Here is an 18,564-nt window from a genome sequence, read left to right on the forward strand (position 1 = left end):
GGGTATTTCACATGTTTTGAGGTCTAAGGCCAGGACGCTGCCCACTGGAGAATACACTGCCTCATCTACTGCTCACTCCCTGGGAGGGCTCTGCTTTTGGAGCACCAGTGCCGCAAGCTTCCCCAGCCCTTCCTGGTGACACCTGAGCCCCTACTAAACTTTTCAGGTGTCTCTGGGCTGCTGAGTGCGATTGAGGGCCCTGAGCAGCCATCAAATGAGGGGATGAACAGCCTCAACTCCCCTACCATCCCATCACGGCAGGCCCCCTACCTCCTCGCCTCCCGCTCCACCCAGGGTCTGAGCGGTCTGGGGTTTGCTCCTCCATCCTCCCCGCCCCTTCCAGGAGCTTTGGGCGTCGGGAATCCGCCATCCGGGGCCCCAGGGGGCGCAGTGCGCGGCCCACGCGGCAGGTGGCGGCATCTTCCCGTGCCCCGCAGCCCCCGGGTCGCGCGCGCCCGCCCTTCACCGTCCAGGAAAGCGCCCTGTCCAACCCCGGCTCGCGGCAGCCCTGGGCTGGGCGCAGGGAGGAGCGCCCGCGGTCTAAGTCTGGCGGGCAGCTCCGGGACCCGCAGCGCAGCCCCCGAGGGTGCAGCAGCGTCCGGCAGCCTGGCGCAGGCAGGCGGGGAGCCGCGGGGCGGGAAGGGCCCGCGAGGGCCGGGCGGGGCCGGGGGGCCGGCTTCAGGAGTCCGGCCCGGCCCATCCGGGCCTCTTCTCTCCGCCCCGACGGCGGCTGGCTGGGCGCCCGCGGGCCGGGGCTGCATGGGGCTCCCGCGTGGCCCGCTCTTCTGGCTGCTCCTCCTGTTCGCCGCTACCTGCTCGGGGATCCTCGTCGCCCTGTACTCCTCGGCGGCAGAGTCTTACCCAGGGCCCCGGTCTGGAGCCAGGTAGGGGCTGCTGCGCGGGACCTGACCGGGAGGGCGCGGGGGCGCGCAGGGTGCCCAGCCCCAGGGCCGGACCGCCCTCTGGGGTGGCTCTTCGTGGGGACTCGGGCTGTAGCCCTTTGTCCCCAGAGCCTCCACCCCGGCGTTAAACTTACGCTGCCGGGGCCCCACCGCTTCTGCTGGGGTGGGAGGAAGACTTCACCCTTTGCGCACTAGCGATCCGCTCACGACAGCCTTGGGCTTACTTCCCTCCGGCCCGGATTAGAAACTCTATTGTCCAGATTTGTCTGGGTTATCTGAATCAGATAAAACGAGTCCCGTTTTTGCCGCGAATTGTACCTCGCTAACGTCACATTTTTCAGATTCTACTTTGGGGGCAGGGACTCAGGTCTCCCCATTCCAACTTTGCCGCGCTCCTCTGTCCGACTGTGGCGGGTTGCCTTTCCCGCTGGCTGCGGGCTCTGCCCTCCCCGCGCCCCGCTCCGTTGTTTATATTGATAAGCACCGTCCAGGCGCGATTCGAAGAGGCGGACAGGGGCCCCCTTCAAGTTACCCTCCCGGAGCCGCCTCCTGCGCTCCGCCCCCTCCCGCTGACCCTGGGCACCTTCCTTTCATTTGTGCCCCACGAGGAGAAACCTGAGAGTCTGGCTTCTGTAGGTGATGGTTCCAGTTACTGAAGACGCCTCAAAAGGATTTAGCTTTACTTTTGGAAGGCATACCGAGTTGTGCCTAGAGTCTGGATTTGTGAGGCCGCAAGGGTGCCTTCAGTCTCAGGCTGAGGCCTCTGAGCCCCCAGCTTTCCCTTCCTAGGTCTTTCCCACTGGTACAGTCCTCGGTAAACCTTGCTCCAGGCATAACGGAATGAAGCAAAATTAATATGGGCTCTCAGGAAACAAGGTCAAAGGGCATCCAAAGTTGCAAAACAATATGAAACACTCTTGAAACTGATGAGTCCAGTCCCTTTAGAACAAAAGGTGCTCTAGCAGGTGATACCTGAAGTTACTTCATCTCCTTGTCAGAGATAGCTTAAGAAGGACTGAAAAGGGTTGCAGGTATTAAGAAAGGAAATCCTTGTCAGTTTTATGTAAAGAAGTTTTGAAACACATTTGAACATCTGTTGAAAGGAACGAATACCCCTTTACATGTGAGGTTTGTTGAACATCCATTGTACGTCAACAAAACTTTAAGAGTTTTCAAATTTTAACAGTCTAGTGCAACCCAAGAACCCATCCATATCCTTGTTGTTTTGGTGGTGTTTGTGCTGTAACTAAACCCAGGAGGCCAGGTCCAGACTCAGTGTCCTTAGGAGGTGGGTATTTAGTGCTTGGAGAAGCAAGGTGGCAGGTGGGATGGAATTCTGGGCAGGTAGAGTAGGCCGTGCCACCTCCCCAACTGGGGACCAAAAATGGACCTACCTGGCTACAGTGGAGAGCCCAGGAAGCAGGGCACTGGGACCAGGCCTACCACACCTGAGGTGGGGGCTCTCCTTGCAGGTGAGAGAGTGGAATCGATCCAGGAATTAACTCGCGGAAGAATCTGAATCAGTAGCTGCCAGGCCTGGGATTTCTGGACTTTTATTTATTTATTTATTTATTTTGAGGAGGGGGTGAGGATGGATATTGGGGCACCAGTTACCTGCCAGTTACCATCTATCCTCAGTAGTATTTTGTAAAAGGAAGGACATTTTAGGGCCAAGAATTCCTAAGAACATGATCCAAGTTGAGTAAATTTAGTTTTATGAAAAATGCACATTGTCCTCATTTCTCCTTGGGCTGGTGAAACCTCCCAGAGGGGCACGGGTGGGCTAGGATGGCCCCTTCCCCAATCCTTCCAGGCTGGTGTCTGTAAGTCCTTGGATTCCTGAGAGGGAGGGGCTGGGAGAAGTCTCTGAGCATAGGAGTGTTCTGGAAATAAGCAGGCCTCCCCAAGGCTGGGGGAGTTCAAGGCAGCAAAACTGAACTGGGAGGGCTCCCCATCACCTCCCCTGCAACTCTAACCCTCCTGTCTCTATTCTATCTGGCTCAGCAGTTCCTTGTCAGGTTCCAAACCTGGTTGCACATTAGAATAACTGGGGAGGGAAGGGAGGCAGTCGGGGGGAAGGGGTGCGGGGGTGGGGGAGAAGGGGTGCGGGGTGGGGGAGTTGAACCACCAGAGGCCCAGAACAATCATGTCAGAATTCAGGCGTGGGGCACTGGTGTTTTTCAAAAGCTCTCTGGGGGTTCTGGAAGGCCATCTCAGAGAGGAACCATAGGATTATGTGGGGAGACCAGTCTGGGGAGAAAGGAAGGGCTGGGGGAAGAAAGCACCTCTTTTTCTGGCCTCACCCTCCAGGGTCTTACGCAAACCTGAAGGCAGGCAGGTCACAGGCTCCCTTGTGGCTTAAGCTGTCTTGGCACCTAGAAGCAAGTAACTAGAGGCCTTTGTTTTCCTCAAGACTGTTGATCCAAAACCCTCCCCACCTGCTCCCTTGTGGCTGCTGGGGAGAGGGTAGGAGTCTCAGAGAAACCTGACCAACCTTTTGAATGGGCAGGGACCTTCCTTTCTGTTGTCCTCCGCCCTGGTGCAGGGACCACTTAGCACATAAGTGAGAGTGGGGCAATAACTTAGCTCCTTACCTCCCTCCAGAAGGGACACTGTCCTAGAGGCTGTCACAAGGTCCTTTCCCTTGACCCTTCAGGTAACGATAGCTAATATTTAGAGAATACTTTTTAAATAACACAGATCTTTGTTTGAAGCCTCCCAACAATGGGATGGTAAGTGATGTGATTATCACCCCTGTACAATTATTTCTGCTGGACAGATGCAGAAACCAAGGTTCTGAGTTCAGTGGCTTCCTGAGATCATGGGACACAAACCCAGGGAGTCAGGCTTCAGACCCGTGCCCTTCACCAGCTAAAGGCGATCCAAGGCATCTGGGACCTAACACCTGCCCTCTGGGGCCTTGGCAGGGAGACCCCTCAGATGGTTACAAATCCAGGGGGCTGGCAATCTTTCCTGTTCTATATTTTCATCTTTTAACCACCATCTCACTGTTCCTAATACACTCCACACTTCTGCCACTTGCCAAGGGACTTCTTGATTTCTGGGTTTATACAGCTGGGCAGGATGTAATAATCTGACACTATTTTGTGTGCCTAAAGAGACTGAGGCGGGCAAGAATCAGTGTATAGGATTAGAAGGATCAAAGGAAAAGACATATTGACTGACCGACTTTGTCAGCCCCTGGAGCTAACAGAGCCAGACAGCAGGTTCCAGGGGCAGGTAGGACCTCTGCTGTATTTCTGCTTTCTCCCCAGGAACATCACATCATCTCGAGCTTTCTTTGGACCCAAGGCATCAAATTCTAGGACAAGAAAGGTACAGTGGCTGGCTGCCCTGTGGCAGTTTTGTGCGTCCTCAAGTTAGCGAGCGGGGAGGAGGAGAAAGGGAAGAGTAAATGAGAACATTCTCATAAGACTGCTGGGCGGGAGCCCTTTAGAATCGCCCCCAAGAATGAAGCACAGAACTGAGCAGCCAGCCAGTCAGGGCTTCTCAGACATGGCCACTAGGGTTCCCTGAACCCCAATATCAGGGAAGGATGACTCCATATGTCCCCCTGGGGTATAGCCAGCTGAAAAGTTCTTGGAAGTCTTGATTTACCGTTAAAAGTCCTGTGACTTTTACATTCTGTTCCTCAAAATGTGTGTGTGTGTTTTTGTTTCTTTTTTTTACTGTGAAAGTCACATTTAAACTGCTCACTATGAAGAAAACACCAAGCCTTGGGAAGACGTTTGAGAACTTTCTGGGTCCTGCTCTACAGAGACCATGCTGACTGGCTTGAAAGGCCATCTCAAGCACTTTACCTGAGTCCTCTCACTTCAGCCTCACAGCGAGCCTGAGAGGTAGCCTTTACAGATGAGTAAAATGAGGCACAGAGAGGTCAGGTACCCTGCTCAGGGTCACTCATGGGGAAGAGTGGTAGTGGGACTCCAGCCTGGCTCCGAACCCCTGAGCAATACAGCCACACCCCCTTTGTGCGCTGCAGTTGAGCTGGGTGATGACTGTGGTTTTGGGTTACTCGGGTTTAAAGAATTGTTTTTAATGCCTGAGAGACCAAACTGGAACTTGTTAACTGAGGCCTCAGGGAGCAAGATTTCACTACAATCTAGACTTAGTGACTGCTGAACTACTCAGAGACAGAGCAAGCAGCCCTGGGCAGGGAATGGGGACCCTGCCTTGAGGACAGAGGCCGGATGGACACTTGGCTGGCTGGCTGAAGAGAGGCTTCAGGTGTCTTCTAAGTGCTTGGCTGAGTTATCTTTACTTTTCCTAAAGACCTTTTCACCTTGAGCTGCTTGATGCTAACTGACGTATTTCATCACTTGGTCTGAAAAGAGAGATTTGAGGTGGCTTTTGGATACATATGACTAAGCAAGAACACAAAACAAAATAAAACGAAGAAGCAGGTGAAGGAAAATAAAGGTAGGAAAATGAGACAATGTGAGATAAGTGTATGAAAAATATGCCACAAGGTGTAAGGGATGGGCCATAGATCTGGCTCTGAGCTTCCTGGTGGCCATAGCAAAGAAGGAAACTTTGCCACCATGTTCATGAGATAAAAGCAAGCCATCTTCCCAAGTGAAGTGCTGCCTTTCCTGATACGGTGACCTGAAGACTTTTCTAGTGGAAGGTCATAAAGAAGGCCCTGGAAAACATCTCTATGATAAACTGAATAGTAGTGAAATTAGTGCAGACAGTTCTGCTTGCTCTGAAAACGTGAATTTGTTCCATAAAGATTGATACATTAGTAGACAACAACACAAATTTCATGTGTTTATCAGTGATTTTTGTCAGCAAGAATGCTGGTAAATGCAGAAAACCACACTCAATGGAAAGGAGCCACATAGGAATATACAAAATACACGCACACACATGCTTTGGATGGCCATCCACTTCACTGAGTGTTACAACCAGCTTTCTACCACTTCACGATAACGCCCAAGCTGCCACCCTTCCAACGCCCACTTCCCCAAAGCAAATGTCAAGCCTTTCCCAAGGTCAAGTGCCATATTTTCAGTCGTATTTACGTACTACTTAACCAGTGAATGTGTGTAAAACTGCTTGTCTTCCCTAGATTTCTCCTCGTTTTGCGCATCACTGACCAAGTTTTTGAGTGTGATGCCACTAATCCCTTTTCCCAAAAGCCCTGTGGTTTTGATTGCACAATTTTGCATGGTGGATTTTAGGCACTCACATGTCACATAATAGCAGAAATGACTGTGCAGCTCTTTCCTGCATTGTCCTTTGATCAAGCCAGTGGCTTAACAAAGAGCCCCCTTCAGTGGGAAGAACAGCCCCACCACCCAGGCCCAGGCTGTTCGGGATTCCAACACAGGGGTTGCAGGCAGACGGGGCTGGGGCCTGTTCAGTATGTTGCCCTGTGTGCAAAGACCGTTTCCTACGGCTGCTGGAACAAATGACCACAAACTGGATGGCTTAAAACAAGGCAAATGGATTCTCTGGTAGTTCTAGAGGCCAGCAGTCCAAAATCAACGTGTCAGCAGGGCCATCCTCCCTCTGAAGATTCTGGAGACTCCAAGTGTTCTTGGCTCACAGCTACATCACTCAGTCTCTGCCCCCATCAGCATACACCTTCATATAAGGACACCGGTAACTGAATTTAGGGCCCACCTTACTACATTATGACCTCACTTTAATTACATGTGCAAAGGCCCTATTTCCAAGTAAGGTCACATTCTGCGGTTCTGCACAGACAAGAATGGTGACAGCGGGGGGTGGGGGTTAGACGTGAAGAGGGGACACTATTCAGCCCAGCATAGGCTCCGAGTGGAAGAAAGATGTCATCCATCTTCCAGCATCCCTTTCCACATGATTCCTTCAGCAAGGACTGCGAGAACTAGCATTTGGATCCAGGCTGATGGATTCCGAAGCCCAGGCTGGACTTCCAACGCCACAGGGCAGGCAGGTCTTATCTAGTAGTGGCAAAATGCCGCAGAGTCCCCCCCAGCTGAGTGTGAGGTGTAGTAGGATGCCAGAGCCATCAGGTCCCAGAGATGTGGCATTCAGGAGAAGGGCTGGGCAGGGTAAATCCAGAAAGCTCTTGGATCCCCACTGGGATGCTGCACTACTAGCCAGCTTGGCTTGCAGATCCGGGGGTGGCCCAAGTCTGGAGAGGGAAGGACAGCTCTTCCCTCCCAGCCCTCCTGTGGGGTCCGCAGGGAACTAGGGAGGCTCCTATCCACCCCAACCCCAGAAACAGCTCCCTTATTTTCTTATCCACAGAGCCCGCCCTGCCAACACCCACTTTCTCTCACCATTCGACGGCACCCCCACTTCCGGGATCTGTTTAACCTCTCCACTCCAGTGCTGCTGTCCGGGGGCCTCTTCACCCAGGAGCTCTGGGACAGCCTGTGCCAGCACAAAGCGCCCTATGGTTGGCAGGGGCTCTCCCGCCAAGGTAACCTGCAGCCCTCTGGCCTCAGCTAGTCCACTCATCCTGCTTTTGGCCTTGGTGCAGGATGGGCCTTCCTGCCCTCACAGCACCAAGATGTGAGACCCCTGCCTCTTCCTCTCAGGTGGGCCTCAGGGCTTGACCCCCCCCCCCCGCCTCTACAAGTACCACAGGGTCAGGGAGGGGAGCTGAGCAGCTCTCCCCATCCTGGGGTCTCCCTGGCATGGAAGACGCCAGTGACCAAGGTGGCTGAGGACAGGGCCTGTGGGGCCTCACACAGCCTGCTGATGGTTGCTGCTGTGGGAAACCGTCCAGAGCCCCCTCACATTAAGTCTGTCCCCCTACTCCTATCCCCATGTGCCTCAAATTATTTTCTTTTGGAATGTACACAGTCTTGGGAGAACTGGTTGAGTTCTTGAAATGATTGAGGGCACAGCCAAACTTCTTCCCCCACCATCCTCTTTTCAAGACATTACATTCTCCTTCATCCTCTACGCCTCTTGAGAAGGGCTGGTGTCAGGCCTCGGGCAGGTGGGGCTCCAGGAACAGTCTCGGGAAGGCCCCAATGACCCATGTGACTCCTCATGGCATCCCACCTTGTCCCACACCCACAGCCATCACCTCCACACTGAGCCTCCTGAATGGCTCTGAGAGCACCACGCTGTTTGCTGCCTCCAGAGAGCTGCTTCCGGGCTGCATTCGGTGTGCCGTGGTGGGTAACGGAGGCATTCTGAATGGTTCCCGCCAGGGTTTGAACATTGATGCCCATGACTACGTGTTCAGGTATGTGGCGTGGGGGCCGGAAAGGAAGCAGCAGAGGAGCTGGGTGGAGAGCTGGTCCCCAGCCAGCCCTAGGGGGAGCATCTTACGTGAGGGTGGTGGGCCAAGGAAGCAGTGGCCTCTGGCAGCTCAGCAGTTGTAACGGGCAGCCCTATGCAAACAGGCCCTGAAGACGAATGTGAGTATGGCCGGCCAAGGGGACCCAGGAGGAAGGAGCTGCCAGGGCCCCATTTCACAGGGCATCCCTTGAGATCCAGAGGAGCAGGGATGGGGCTGGTGACGGGCACTGGGGCTGCCGTGGGCAGCGGGAGTAGTGGGACCCTGGGGATAGAGGTAAACATACAGCATTGTGTAGCCACAGGCAGGCTGATGGACCTCTGTTTGGACCAGACTCAATGGTGCTGTGATCAAAGGCTTTGAGAAGGATGTAGGCACCAAGACCTCCTTCTACGGTTTCACTGTGAACACAATGAAAAACTCCCTCATCTCCTACCGAAACCTGGGCTTCACTTCTGTGCCACAGGGAAAGGTGAGGCCCCTGATGGGCACATCAGTGTCACTGACGGTCAGTGCTGTTGTTTCTGGACCCCTCTCCGTTGGGTGGGCCACAGGGTTCCCAAGTCCCCGCCCAGTGGACCGAGAGGTTGTGCCAGAACACTGGGCACATGTGATGGAGCCACTGAGGAGGAGGATCTGGGCAGGGGTGCCCCACAGTTTCGGGCAGCATAGGACAACTCGAGTGGAGCATGAATGGCTAATATTTACTGAAAGCTTCCGGAGCACCAGGCACTTTAGAGAGTCCACATCAGCCCTGCCTTCCTGGTGAGGAGACTAAGGCTCCATGCCCCTTCATTCAGCCAAGCGGTGGTAGGGCCGGATTCAAATCCAGATCCCCTCCCCACCCCGAGCTCATGCTACACACAATGGGAGGGTATTTACTGAATGCCGCCGCCATTTCCCGCACTGGACACAGTCACCACAGCAGCCCATTTCCAGATGGCAGCATGTCTAAGGCCACCACCCAGCCAGAATCATCAAAATCTCAGCCCCTCTGACCATCCCCCACGCTGCCCCCCAGAATATGTGCGCCCTCCTGAATGCTCACAGCAGCCTGTGTGGGAAGCTGAGGTTCAAAGAGCTTGAGGAACAGACATGTCCAGAGTCACAGCTAGGGAGCGGGTGAACCGGAACTGGAGCCCGCCCGCCACCTCCAGACTCTTTCAGCCACACCTAGTTGCTGTAACACCTGGCGGGCTGGTTACCACATGCAAGGGGAAGTCCCAGGATGAGGGTTCTGTGGTGCTCTACAAGGCCTGGTTCAAGTTTCTAGAAGCTCCCTCCTCTGACCAGGGAATTCAGGAGGGTCCTAGCCACAGCGTCCGTGTACCAAGGCCTCACAGCAGAACCTCTCTCAGCTCATGACAGAACAAACGGAGCAGCTCTATTTCTGGTGTAGCAACAGAACCTGCATCGGTTATCTATAGCTGCATAACAAATTACCCCCAAACCTAGTAGCTTTAAACTACAAAAGCTGATTACTTTACGGTTTTAATGGGTCAGGAATTTGGGAGCAGCTCAACAGAGCGGTTTGGGTCCAGGATTTCCCAGGCGGTTGCAGTCAGGACTGACAGGGGCTGCAGCCACCAGAAGGCCTGCCTGGAACCAGAGTCATGATGGCTCCCCCACAGCCCTTGCCATGCCAGCCCCTCTGTCAGCTAGGACAGTGTCCTCATGCCACGGCAGCTGACTCCACCTCGAGTGAGCAATCCCAAAGAGCAAGAAAGCTCCAGTGCCTTTTATGACCCAGTCTCCAAGGTCACACACCCTTACTTCCACTTTTTTCTATCTACTAAAAAAATTCTGTTCATTAGTTACTAAGACCAGGCCACACTCAAGGGGATGGCAAAATTAAGCCTCACTCCTTGAAGGTAGGAGTTTCAAAGGATCGGCGAATGAGTACTACCTGAAAGTGGGCGTCACGGGCGTGAGTCAGGGCAGGCGGCAGGACGGGATGGAGGGCTGCTGCCCACCAGGGCTCGGTTTCTCTATTGCCCCGACAGGACCTGCGCTATATCTTCATCCCCTCAGACATCCGAGACTACGTGATGCTGAGATCGGCCATTCTGGGTGTGCCGGTCCCTGAGGGCCATGATAAAGGGGACAGGTGAGCAGCCAGGTTGGGGGCAGGGTATGGTAATGCTGTGCTGGTCTCCCCTTGCTCGGGGGCCCACTGTTGGACAGGAAGGGTGGGTGAGGGCAATGAGAAAATCTCCCAAGAATTGACCAGAGCATCGGGGAATTAAGCTCTTTTCCCCTACCCCCAGGAAAGCTCAGGTAACAGTCCTGACCCCCTGCAGCCCTCCTGATAAGGTGGGCTGTAGGTTCCAGGGGCTCCTTTCTGAATGGAGCAGGCAGGCCTGGCTCTTCAACTTTAGGCCTCTGTCCATAACCCACCCAGCCACCCAGCCACCCAGCCAGCAGCATCCGCAGGGCCTGCTCGCAGCTGGGTCTGCTGTCCTGTTGAGCACAACGTGTCTAGAAACTAAGAGCCAGGGCCAGTATCCATTCCACTCATCCTGGTGGGCACCCTCCCAAGACTGCCCAGGAAATGGGAGAGCAGGTAACATGGGCCCAGTGTCCTGCAAAGTGGGAACAAAGGGCCCTCTGTCTCCCCCACCTTCCTGCGCAGCAGGCCTGTGTCCAGCTCTTCTGAACCATGTCTTGGCCTCATCTGAACCTTCTCCCTGTAGTGCTGAGACAATTTCTTGTCCTTGAGTCAGATCCTTAGAAATCTACACCCTCTAAGGCTGCAATGACCAGGCCTCCTATCTTAGGGGTCCGGGGACATTTTGCCCACCATGAAAGAGCAGCTTTTGAGGCGTCCTTGGGGGTTAAGCCCTCAGAGGCCAGGCCAGCTCCACCGGCCCTGTGCCCCACCCCCACCCCCACCATGTGATGACCCAACAATTGTTCACAATGCTGTGGCTGGTCAGGAGGGTGGGCTTTGTGACACAGGCGGGACTGGGCTCTTGGGGAGCTGGCTCAGAGACATCAGGTGGACATAAGCCTCCCCAACACCAATGAGCTCCCCTTCCCATACCCCTAATCCATCCCCTACCCAGTCCCCCTCCCAGTCCCGGTCCAACCACCTGAACCAGCAGCCCTATGCCAGCTCTGGTGGCTCAGCCCCTTCCCCGTCCCCAACCCGGGGGTCTTCCCGGCCTGCCTCACAGCCCTCTTCCCGGGCTTCCTCCCTGACCCCCAGCCCTCATATCCAGCCTCGAGGGTCTGCCCAAAACGCCACTCCACCCACCTCCAAATCTCCCTCCCAATCTGGCTTGAAATCCACCTCTAGAAACTCTTCCCAGAATCCCCCTGTGCCCAGCACCAAGTCCCCCTCCCACAGCCCAGCCCCCTCAGCCTCCTACATTGGGCCCATTCGAGGCATCCCATCCTACATCGCCCCCTATGTGCCCCGCTTCCTGAAGGAGCCCCCCTTTTTCCAGCCTCCTACATCACCGCTCCCCCAAAACCAGTGCTTCCCCTGCTCCTTCCCCTGCCCTTCCCGGAATCAGGAGCGCACTCCCCCTAAATCTCTTTATTTCCCTCTTCTCCCACCCCCTCCCTACCACCCTCAGATCAGCTGCTCCTACCCGACTCCTCCCGCTCTATTCACGCCCCCCTCCTCTCTCTCCTACTCCCTGCCCACTGAAGTCCTAGTGGGCGGGAAGCCGCACGTGGTCCCCACGGTGCTGCCAGCCACCTTCTACACCCCCTTCTCCCGCTACTATGCCCAGCCCCACCCCTACCGGTCCATACACCGCCGCCGCCCCAGCACCTTCCCCCTCTCCTCACTCCCCAACATGCCATACGATGGCACTGGCCGCTCTGTCCACTTCTTTCATGGGTCCTAGGCCCCAGACCTATTTTGGACCAGAAGCCTCTGCCAGCAAATTCAAGCTACTACATCCAGACTTCATCAGCTATCTGACGGAGAGGTAGGTGCTGGTGATGGGGTGGGAGAAGGGTGCCAGAAGACCTGCTCCCCTCACAGCACTTTATACTACCCCCACCCCCGCTGACACACATTCCTGGGCCACGTGCCGAGGATGCCCCCGGGAGCACTTACACTGCTTCACTTAATACTTTCTTTAAATAGCTTGATGGAGATGGTGTTCTATCAGTCCAGGTAGACAGGTAATGGACAGGGCACTCAGCAGAAACCAAGGTTTGCTTACTGGGGATGTTCACAACGGCACAGGCCAGGTATGGGGGGACCATAGGTACGGGGCTGTAACGGGACTAGAAGAAGCCAAGTTGTCATCACTTTCAGCCAAACCCAGCCAACAGAGCAACCGCAGGGAGGAGCCTGGGGAACATTGCCAGCAGATCTCACCCCTCACCGCCTCCCTCCCTCCCTCCCTCCAGTGGTTCTCAGCAGGACACAGCAGGGGGTAATCTGTCCCGTCCAGGAGACAGTTTTGATTGTCACTAGGCGAGCATGAGTGCCACTAGCGGGCAGAGGCCAGGGATGCTGCTGAACATCCGACGACACACCGGACAGGCTCTGCAAGAAAGATCTGGCCCAAAGTGTCAACACTGCTGCAGCTGAGCAGCCCAGCAGCTAGCATCCCGACGCAGAGCAGGCCAGGGTGGCAAGTGGGTCTGGGAGGCAAACTGAAGACTATTCAACAGAACAGGCTGAGAGTCTAGGTGAATCCAGGGCTGAGGTCAAGGCCTGTGGTCACCGTACTGTGGCTGGCCTCACTTTTGGACCACCTGGGCGTGTGTGTGTTCACATGCCTGCACCATCTCACCAGTGACTCCAGCAACAGGGCCTGTGTGCTCTGTCCTTCAAATGCGGCTCCTGCTTGGCCAAAGTCTGGAGGTAGAGGGAAACTAGGTCTCAGGCCACCTGTGCCCTAGGCATCATGGTGTAAGCAGGGTGTTGCAGAGAAGACAAGTTAGGCTGGATTCAGGCTTCTAGGGAGTGGGAGAATGGGGAAGGGTCTCACTTGCAGTTTGAGAGCCTGCTCCTTTTTCTCACCCCCACTCTGTTATCTACAGTGTCATTTCAACCAAAGATTTTTGCATGTAGTTCATTTTTTTTGTCTTTTCCCAAATAAGGGGTGGACTGGGCCAGAAGGGCCAGAAATGTTCACAGCTTTCCGACCTGTCTGATGTGGTGTAATGGCACAGCCATCAGGCTAGTGTGCAAGACCAGGTCTTGCATTTTTATGCCTCTTTTTCCTTCCAGGTTTTTGAAATCAAAGTTGATTAACACAAAATTTAAAGACCTTTATATGCCTAGTACTGGGGCCCTCATGCTGCTGACAGCTTTGCATACCTGTGACCAGGTAAGAGGTCTTCTCTTTTCAGGAGCCCACAGCAGCTCAAAGTGAATGGAACCTAATTTGATCCACGATATCCCTGCCAGCCCAGACCATGGAGTCTGGGCTTCTATCTTGTAGGGGGGAAGGATACCCCAGCTGCAGGAGTGATCTAGTCTAGGGCACAGGCTGGAGGAAGTGTTCACCAGAGTCCCTTGAAGGAGAGCTTCCTGGGCCAGCCCTGCCTTTCCTCCCACAGCCACCATCCCCCCGCCCCTTCCCCACTTCCTTTTTTCACCCTCTCTGTCCTATAGCAGTCTATATGGTATTTAAGGCACATGGTGCAAATTGCTCTTGTGAAAGCAAAATCTTCTCAAAAGAAGTGAGTAGACATCTTTTTATGAGGACATTCTAGGATTGACGTGGGCAGCCTTCACACACAGAATCTCTGAAATCACTTTATGAGATATTCTTGATGGGATGGTGCCCACATGAGCCGCATGGAGACAGGTTGAGAAGTGATTTTCAAGGAAAGGTAGTGACCAATGCTGAAGCCAGCACAAGAACTGGAGGCCAAGCACCACTGGACTCTGGTCCTATACCTTTTCCCTTTTAAAACAGGAGTTTCTTGTCAGCAGTAGCCATCAGAATAGGAAACAGATAAAAGGGGGCTTTCTGCCTCCATCTTGAGCTTATGGCAATCATGGCTTTGGTGTCACAGACCCGAGTTCAAAACCCAGTTCACAAAATGGCTGTGGACACACATTTGATCATCTTTCTGAGCCTGCTTCCCCGTTTGTAAAATGGGGCTAATATTTACCTAAGATTAAGGCTGGGCTAAGAAAATGTGCAGAAAGAACAGTGCCAGATGTTACTGTGAGCTACTATTGTTTGCCCGGCTTCACACAAGGCACCCAAGGAAGCAGGGCGGTGGGGGGGCCACACCTTTCTAAATTCATGTCACTTTACAGGAACCTGCACATAGCAGACGCTCGTTAAGTGCTAACCCAGTGACTGTCGTTGTCCAGGTTAGTGCCTATGGATTCATCACAAGCAACTACCAGAAATTTTCTGACCACTACTTCGAACGGGTGAAGAAGCCACTGATATTCTACGTGAACCACGATCTGTCTCTGGAGGCCACCCTGTGGAGGGACCTGCATGAGGCCAGCATCCTTTGGCTGTACCAGCGCTGACCCTGAAGCGCCCAAGACCTTTGTTCTTTTAGAGCTGTGACCCTCATCCCCTCAAGTGGCCAAAGCTACCTTGTCTTTTCAGCCTCTTGAGAGGAACTCCAAGTGTTTTTGACCGTCCCCTTCTTCAGTGGATTTGTGACTGTCATTGAAGCCTGTTCTTCGTGGGACATCCCATCTTGTCCTTGGCTCATCCGAGAAAACTCCCCTCTGGTCTGAGACAGACATCCCAACCTTGGTCAAGGAAAAGGGACTGCTCTGCTATTCTTGTTTAACAATTGAAGATGAGAGGCTGTCACCCTCACCAGCATGAGGCAGGCCTACTCCAGAGCTGAGCAATTCAAGGCAGCAGTTAGCACTGACAGACTTTAGGAAGTCAGTGGAGTGGCTCACTAACTCAGCTAAGAGCCAGGAGCAAACGCACTCCCCAGCCTAAATCCTCCCACTGGCGTGTCCAGCCTCACAAACTCCAAAGCATTTCAGCTCAGGGACATCTTAACATTTCTGAGAACAGGACCGACTTACTTCTGCCCCCCGATAAATTTAGAGCATAAAAGGCAGAATGTGACTTGAAAGTAGATAACTGCATAAATGGATGACCACTGTCTTTTTTATGTGCGCACCGGGCATAGTATACCACGCAGGGTGTTTAGCATGGAGAATTCGGCATTCAGAATTCAACCCAGGGAAGGTTCTGATGGAGGTCAACTGCACAGAAGGCTGTGTGTCTCTGATTAAAGTCCCACTGGGGATGTATTACAACCCTGTCACCAAAAGGATGACACCATCAGGTACTGAACCTCATGGCTTCAATATAGACTTAATTGATCGGCAGTTGTAGATTATAAGAGCTTCTATTAGAAGTGTAAACCAACTGAGTTACTATTGGATTTACTGTCCCAATGACTAGTCTCATGTTGCTACACCCTGCAAGGCAGCGGATGGGGTAGGGGATGTCTCCACAGGGCTGGTTGGCAGGAGACTCTTCCCACAAACCTGGCCCCTGGTTCTGTGGTTATGAAGGAATGATCCTAACAGCATGTTTGGCAAGAGAGATGAATCAAAACACTGCTACTTTAAAAATTCAGAGACGTGGTTAACAGAATGGACATTTAGACTTCAATGACTAAAAGCAGCTACTTGAGAAACTATAGCTTCCTGATGCCCGGACCCCTTTTTAACTATACTCCCCCATGCCCCCAATTCCCATCACTTCTGTAGTTACCAAAATCTGTCAAGCCCTTCAAGGGGTGTGAGATCAATTTAGTGGGAGACTTAAAAAAAACCCCAAACACCTGACTGCATCCTGCGTGTTAACTCCAATTACTATTCTCCAAAACTCATTTATATATAGGACTGTGTTTACATATGCATAGAAGAAACATTGCTTTTATGTGGGTCTCGATCTGAAATCCACAATGCTAAGTCAATTTTTAAAATTTTATTTCAAAGTTAAAGCCATGACACACTGACTTCATAGGAAATCCACTGATATTTTTCTAGGCTGAACACCTGTTTCCCCTCAGTCTCCCCCAACAGAACAAGTCCATGTTAACTACTTTCCTTTTCCAACCGTTGCTATCCCACCACTACGAGTTAGACCAAGATAACCTAAACCGTAGTGTTCTGAATGTTCTTCACTAACTGCCAAAGATTTTCTGGGAAAAACTTCAACTCTTTGTCTACCCTTGAAGATGAAGTCCAAAAAACTGTTAAATGATTCTCCTTTGGGGGTTTTATTTTATAAGCATGAGCAACTAGCACGGGGGATTGTGCTGATCCCATCTGACATCACTGGGAGACAACCTGTAAAACCAAAGAAGAATCATTTGATGCAACAGCTAAGTTATTCAAAATTTAAAGAAAAAACTAATTTAAAGGAAAAAAGGCAACCAGAGAGGAACTCATTCTAAGCAATCAATCATTAGGCTGTGTGTGTGGAAGGCACAATGAGATGGATTCAAATGTAGGCCTGTGGGTCCCAGATGACTCAGAGCCACAACTCCTTACAGGAGACAGTGCTCCCACGGGCAGAGTCTGGCAAGTGGCCAGTTCAGAGCAGGACATTTATGTTCAACCCCTCCTCTGGATGTAAAACTTTTAGGGTCAACCTACAGGTTGGCCTGAGTCCTGCAGAGTGGTCAAGTTCACTCAAAAGCAGACTACAACCGAGCAGGTAGACTCTGCCACTTGCTAATACATCTTTCACTTCAGGCTATAAGCTGCTGGGACCAGCTTTCAGGCTCATTAAACCTCACCCTGAACAGCTTCTTTCGTCACTGAACAAGTATGTGACCTTACATATAAAGAGCTGCTGACACCCCCCCCCCCCCCGTTTCAACAGAAAAGAAAGGCAATCTGTGTCCACTTCTAGCCTGGCATTTAATCGGAACAAAGTCAGACACAGACACAGACACAGACACAGACACACACACACCCCTGCCGCCCAGCGCTACTCTGTTCTCTTGCTCACATGCCAGCCATGCCACGCAGTCAGAGCTGGGCAAACCCAGGAGAGCTCCCTGGTGTGAACAAAGCACCCGAAAACCAAACCGCTGTGCTGGCGCCACGGTACCCCTTCTTTCCTGAATATCAGATTATGGTGCAGAGCCAAGAGATCATACAGTCCTCAAGTATTCTCACCGCCACAGCCGGCATACATCTATTCCAAAGAGCACATTCATTTTCTTGAAATATCTGACAAGCACTTTCATTCCACAATAAGTGCATAAACCAAATGCGGGCCACTTGCCCATTTCTGCCACCTCTCGTAGCTTGTGCCCCCAGAGCCATGAATCAAGGGGCCCAGTGACAAGGCAGTCACACCACTGGTTTTCAAGAGGGGTGATGCACTGGGGCTGGGGTCTCTGCAGGGTGTACACAATCCCTTTGGAGTTCATTTGATTTGATCCCTTACAAAGCCTGAACTTCTTTTTAAGAGCACAGGGCCAAACCCTTTAGCCTCAGAACAGATTTTTTCCCCTCAGTGGAGATTTTCAGACAGCGATAACTAACCATCACAGGCCTGTGGAGCTTCTTCAGCAAGATGGAAACAGAAAGCTTACAAACAGGAGTCATTTCACTTGCTTCAGGTAAAGCTGTTCAGTTCTGTCTCATGCGCTGCAGACACCTAGCGGAGAAAATAGATTTATGTCAAAGTCTCCCTGCCTCTTAGCACAACCCTAAGGCTGGGGCAGGGGAAGCAAAAAGAGCACTCCACCCAAGCCTGTTTCAAAAGTCTTCTCTATTACACGCACGAGAAAAATTCCGCCTGGGGTCCAGGGCAGCCGACATGGCACTGCTGCTAGTTAGTGTCTTCTGGAGCATCCTTTTGAGCCTCAGAAACAGGCTGAGACTGTACCTGGCAAGAGAAATTGCAAAGAAAAACCTATTCAGTAAGATACACACAGGCATCTCTCTGATAGCTCTCTTTTAACTCAGGCATTAAAAAGACAAATACGAAAACAGGCCTAAACTTTCTATAAAACAAACTTGGGAAACTGAGTCTCAGACATTCAAATTCCACACGGAAAGGCCTTTCTTTGCCTTCAGACAGGGATAACTTCAAATCATCACAGACTCAGCTCCCACCAGTCTGCCAGCCCACAGCACTGACATCCATAGCACATGCAAAGTATGTTTTCCTTGACAAATTCTGCTTTACTTCCCTTCTGGGAACTCATTCCATCTTGTCTGCTTCATTAGAATGTTCTTTCCCTCAAGGGCAAAAACTGTATCTACTGCCGAGTTGTACCCAGTATCCCAGATCTGACGCACTGACAGTTCCTGTACTTTTTAAAGCCAGGCTCTCCCTCAGCACAAAGTGTCTAACAGTCAAGTATGGGGGATTCTAGTGTCTTTCTAGTGTCAGTAAAATGCCCCAGACACTGCAGATTACTCCTTTCAGCCAGCCCACTGAAGGCCAGCTG

At 52.5% G+C, this 18,564-nt stretch overlaps 2 protein-coding genes, 1 long non-coding RNA gene and 1 other non-coding gene across 6 annotated transcripts in view; 2 read left to right on the top strand and 2 right to left on the bottom strand.

Annotated features, from left to right (window-relative positions):
• The window catches only part of METTL23 (methyltransferase 23, arginine), a 127,149-nt gene that overhangs the window by 106,564 nt on the left and 2,021 nt on the right, over positions 1 to 18,564 (bottom strand). The window contains exons 4-6 of one of the 2 annotated variants that reach the window (XR_837431.3): positions 17,893 to 17,996; positions 17,651 to 17,765; positions 16,062 to 16,441 (exon numbers count right to left, since the gene is read on the bottom strand). This is a non-coding gene — a long non-coding RNA (methyltransferase 23, arginine). Of the gene's footprint in view, positions 1 to 16,061; positions 16,442 to 17,650; positions 17,766 to 17,892; positions 17,997 to 18,564 lie in introns of those variants that run through there. The other variant, XR_010384551.1, reaches the window with a different exon arrangement.
• Positions 505 to 15,939, top strand: ST6GALNAC2 (ST6 N-acetylgalactosaminide alpha-2,6-sialyltransferase 2). Of its 2 annotated transcripts, XM_031469165.2 has the most exons (9): positions 513 to 884; positions 4,178 to 4,238; positions 7,164 to 7,338; positions 7,947 to 8,115; positions 8,503 to 8,641; positions 10,173 to 10,276; positions 12,027 to 12,110; positions 13,370 to 13,469; positions 14,471 to 15,939. In XM_031469165.2, exons 1-9 carry the CDS (start codon positions 760 to 762, stop codon positions 14,636 to 14,638), a joined length of 1,125 nt encoding a protein of 374 aa, XP_031325025.1. In that variant the 5' UTR covers positions 513 to 759; the 3' UTR covers positions 14,639 to 15,939. The 2 variants fall into 2 exon arrangements, with proteins under 2 accessions (XP_064351562.1, XP_031325025.1); XM_064495492.1 differs by lacking the exon at positions 13,370 to 13,469 and having other exon boundaries at positions 505 to 884.
• Positions 10,283 to 12,026, top strand: LOC135323243 (uncharacterized). The gene has a single exon (XM_064495493.1). It carries the CDS (start codon positions 11,193 to 11,195, stop codon positions 12,024 to 12,026), a length of 834 nt encoding a protein of 277 aa, XP_064351563.1. The 5' UTR covers positions 10,283 to 11,192.
• LOC116157988 (small nucleolar RNA R38) lies at positions 18,136 to 18,219 on the bottom strand. Its single transcript, XR_004142218.1, has one exon. It is a non-coding gene; the product is annotated as a small nucleolar RNA R38 (small nucleolar RNA).

The sequence above is a fragment of the Camelus dromedarius genome, chromosome 16 (genome assembly GCF_036321535.1).
Source record: "Camelus dromedarius isolate mCamDro1 chromosome 16, mCamDro1.pat, whole genome shotgun sequence".
Taxonomy (NCBI): domain Eukaryota; kingdom Metazoa; phylum Chordata; class Mammalia; order Artiodactyla; family Camelidae; genus Camelus; species Camelus dromedarius.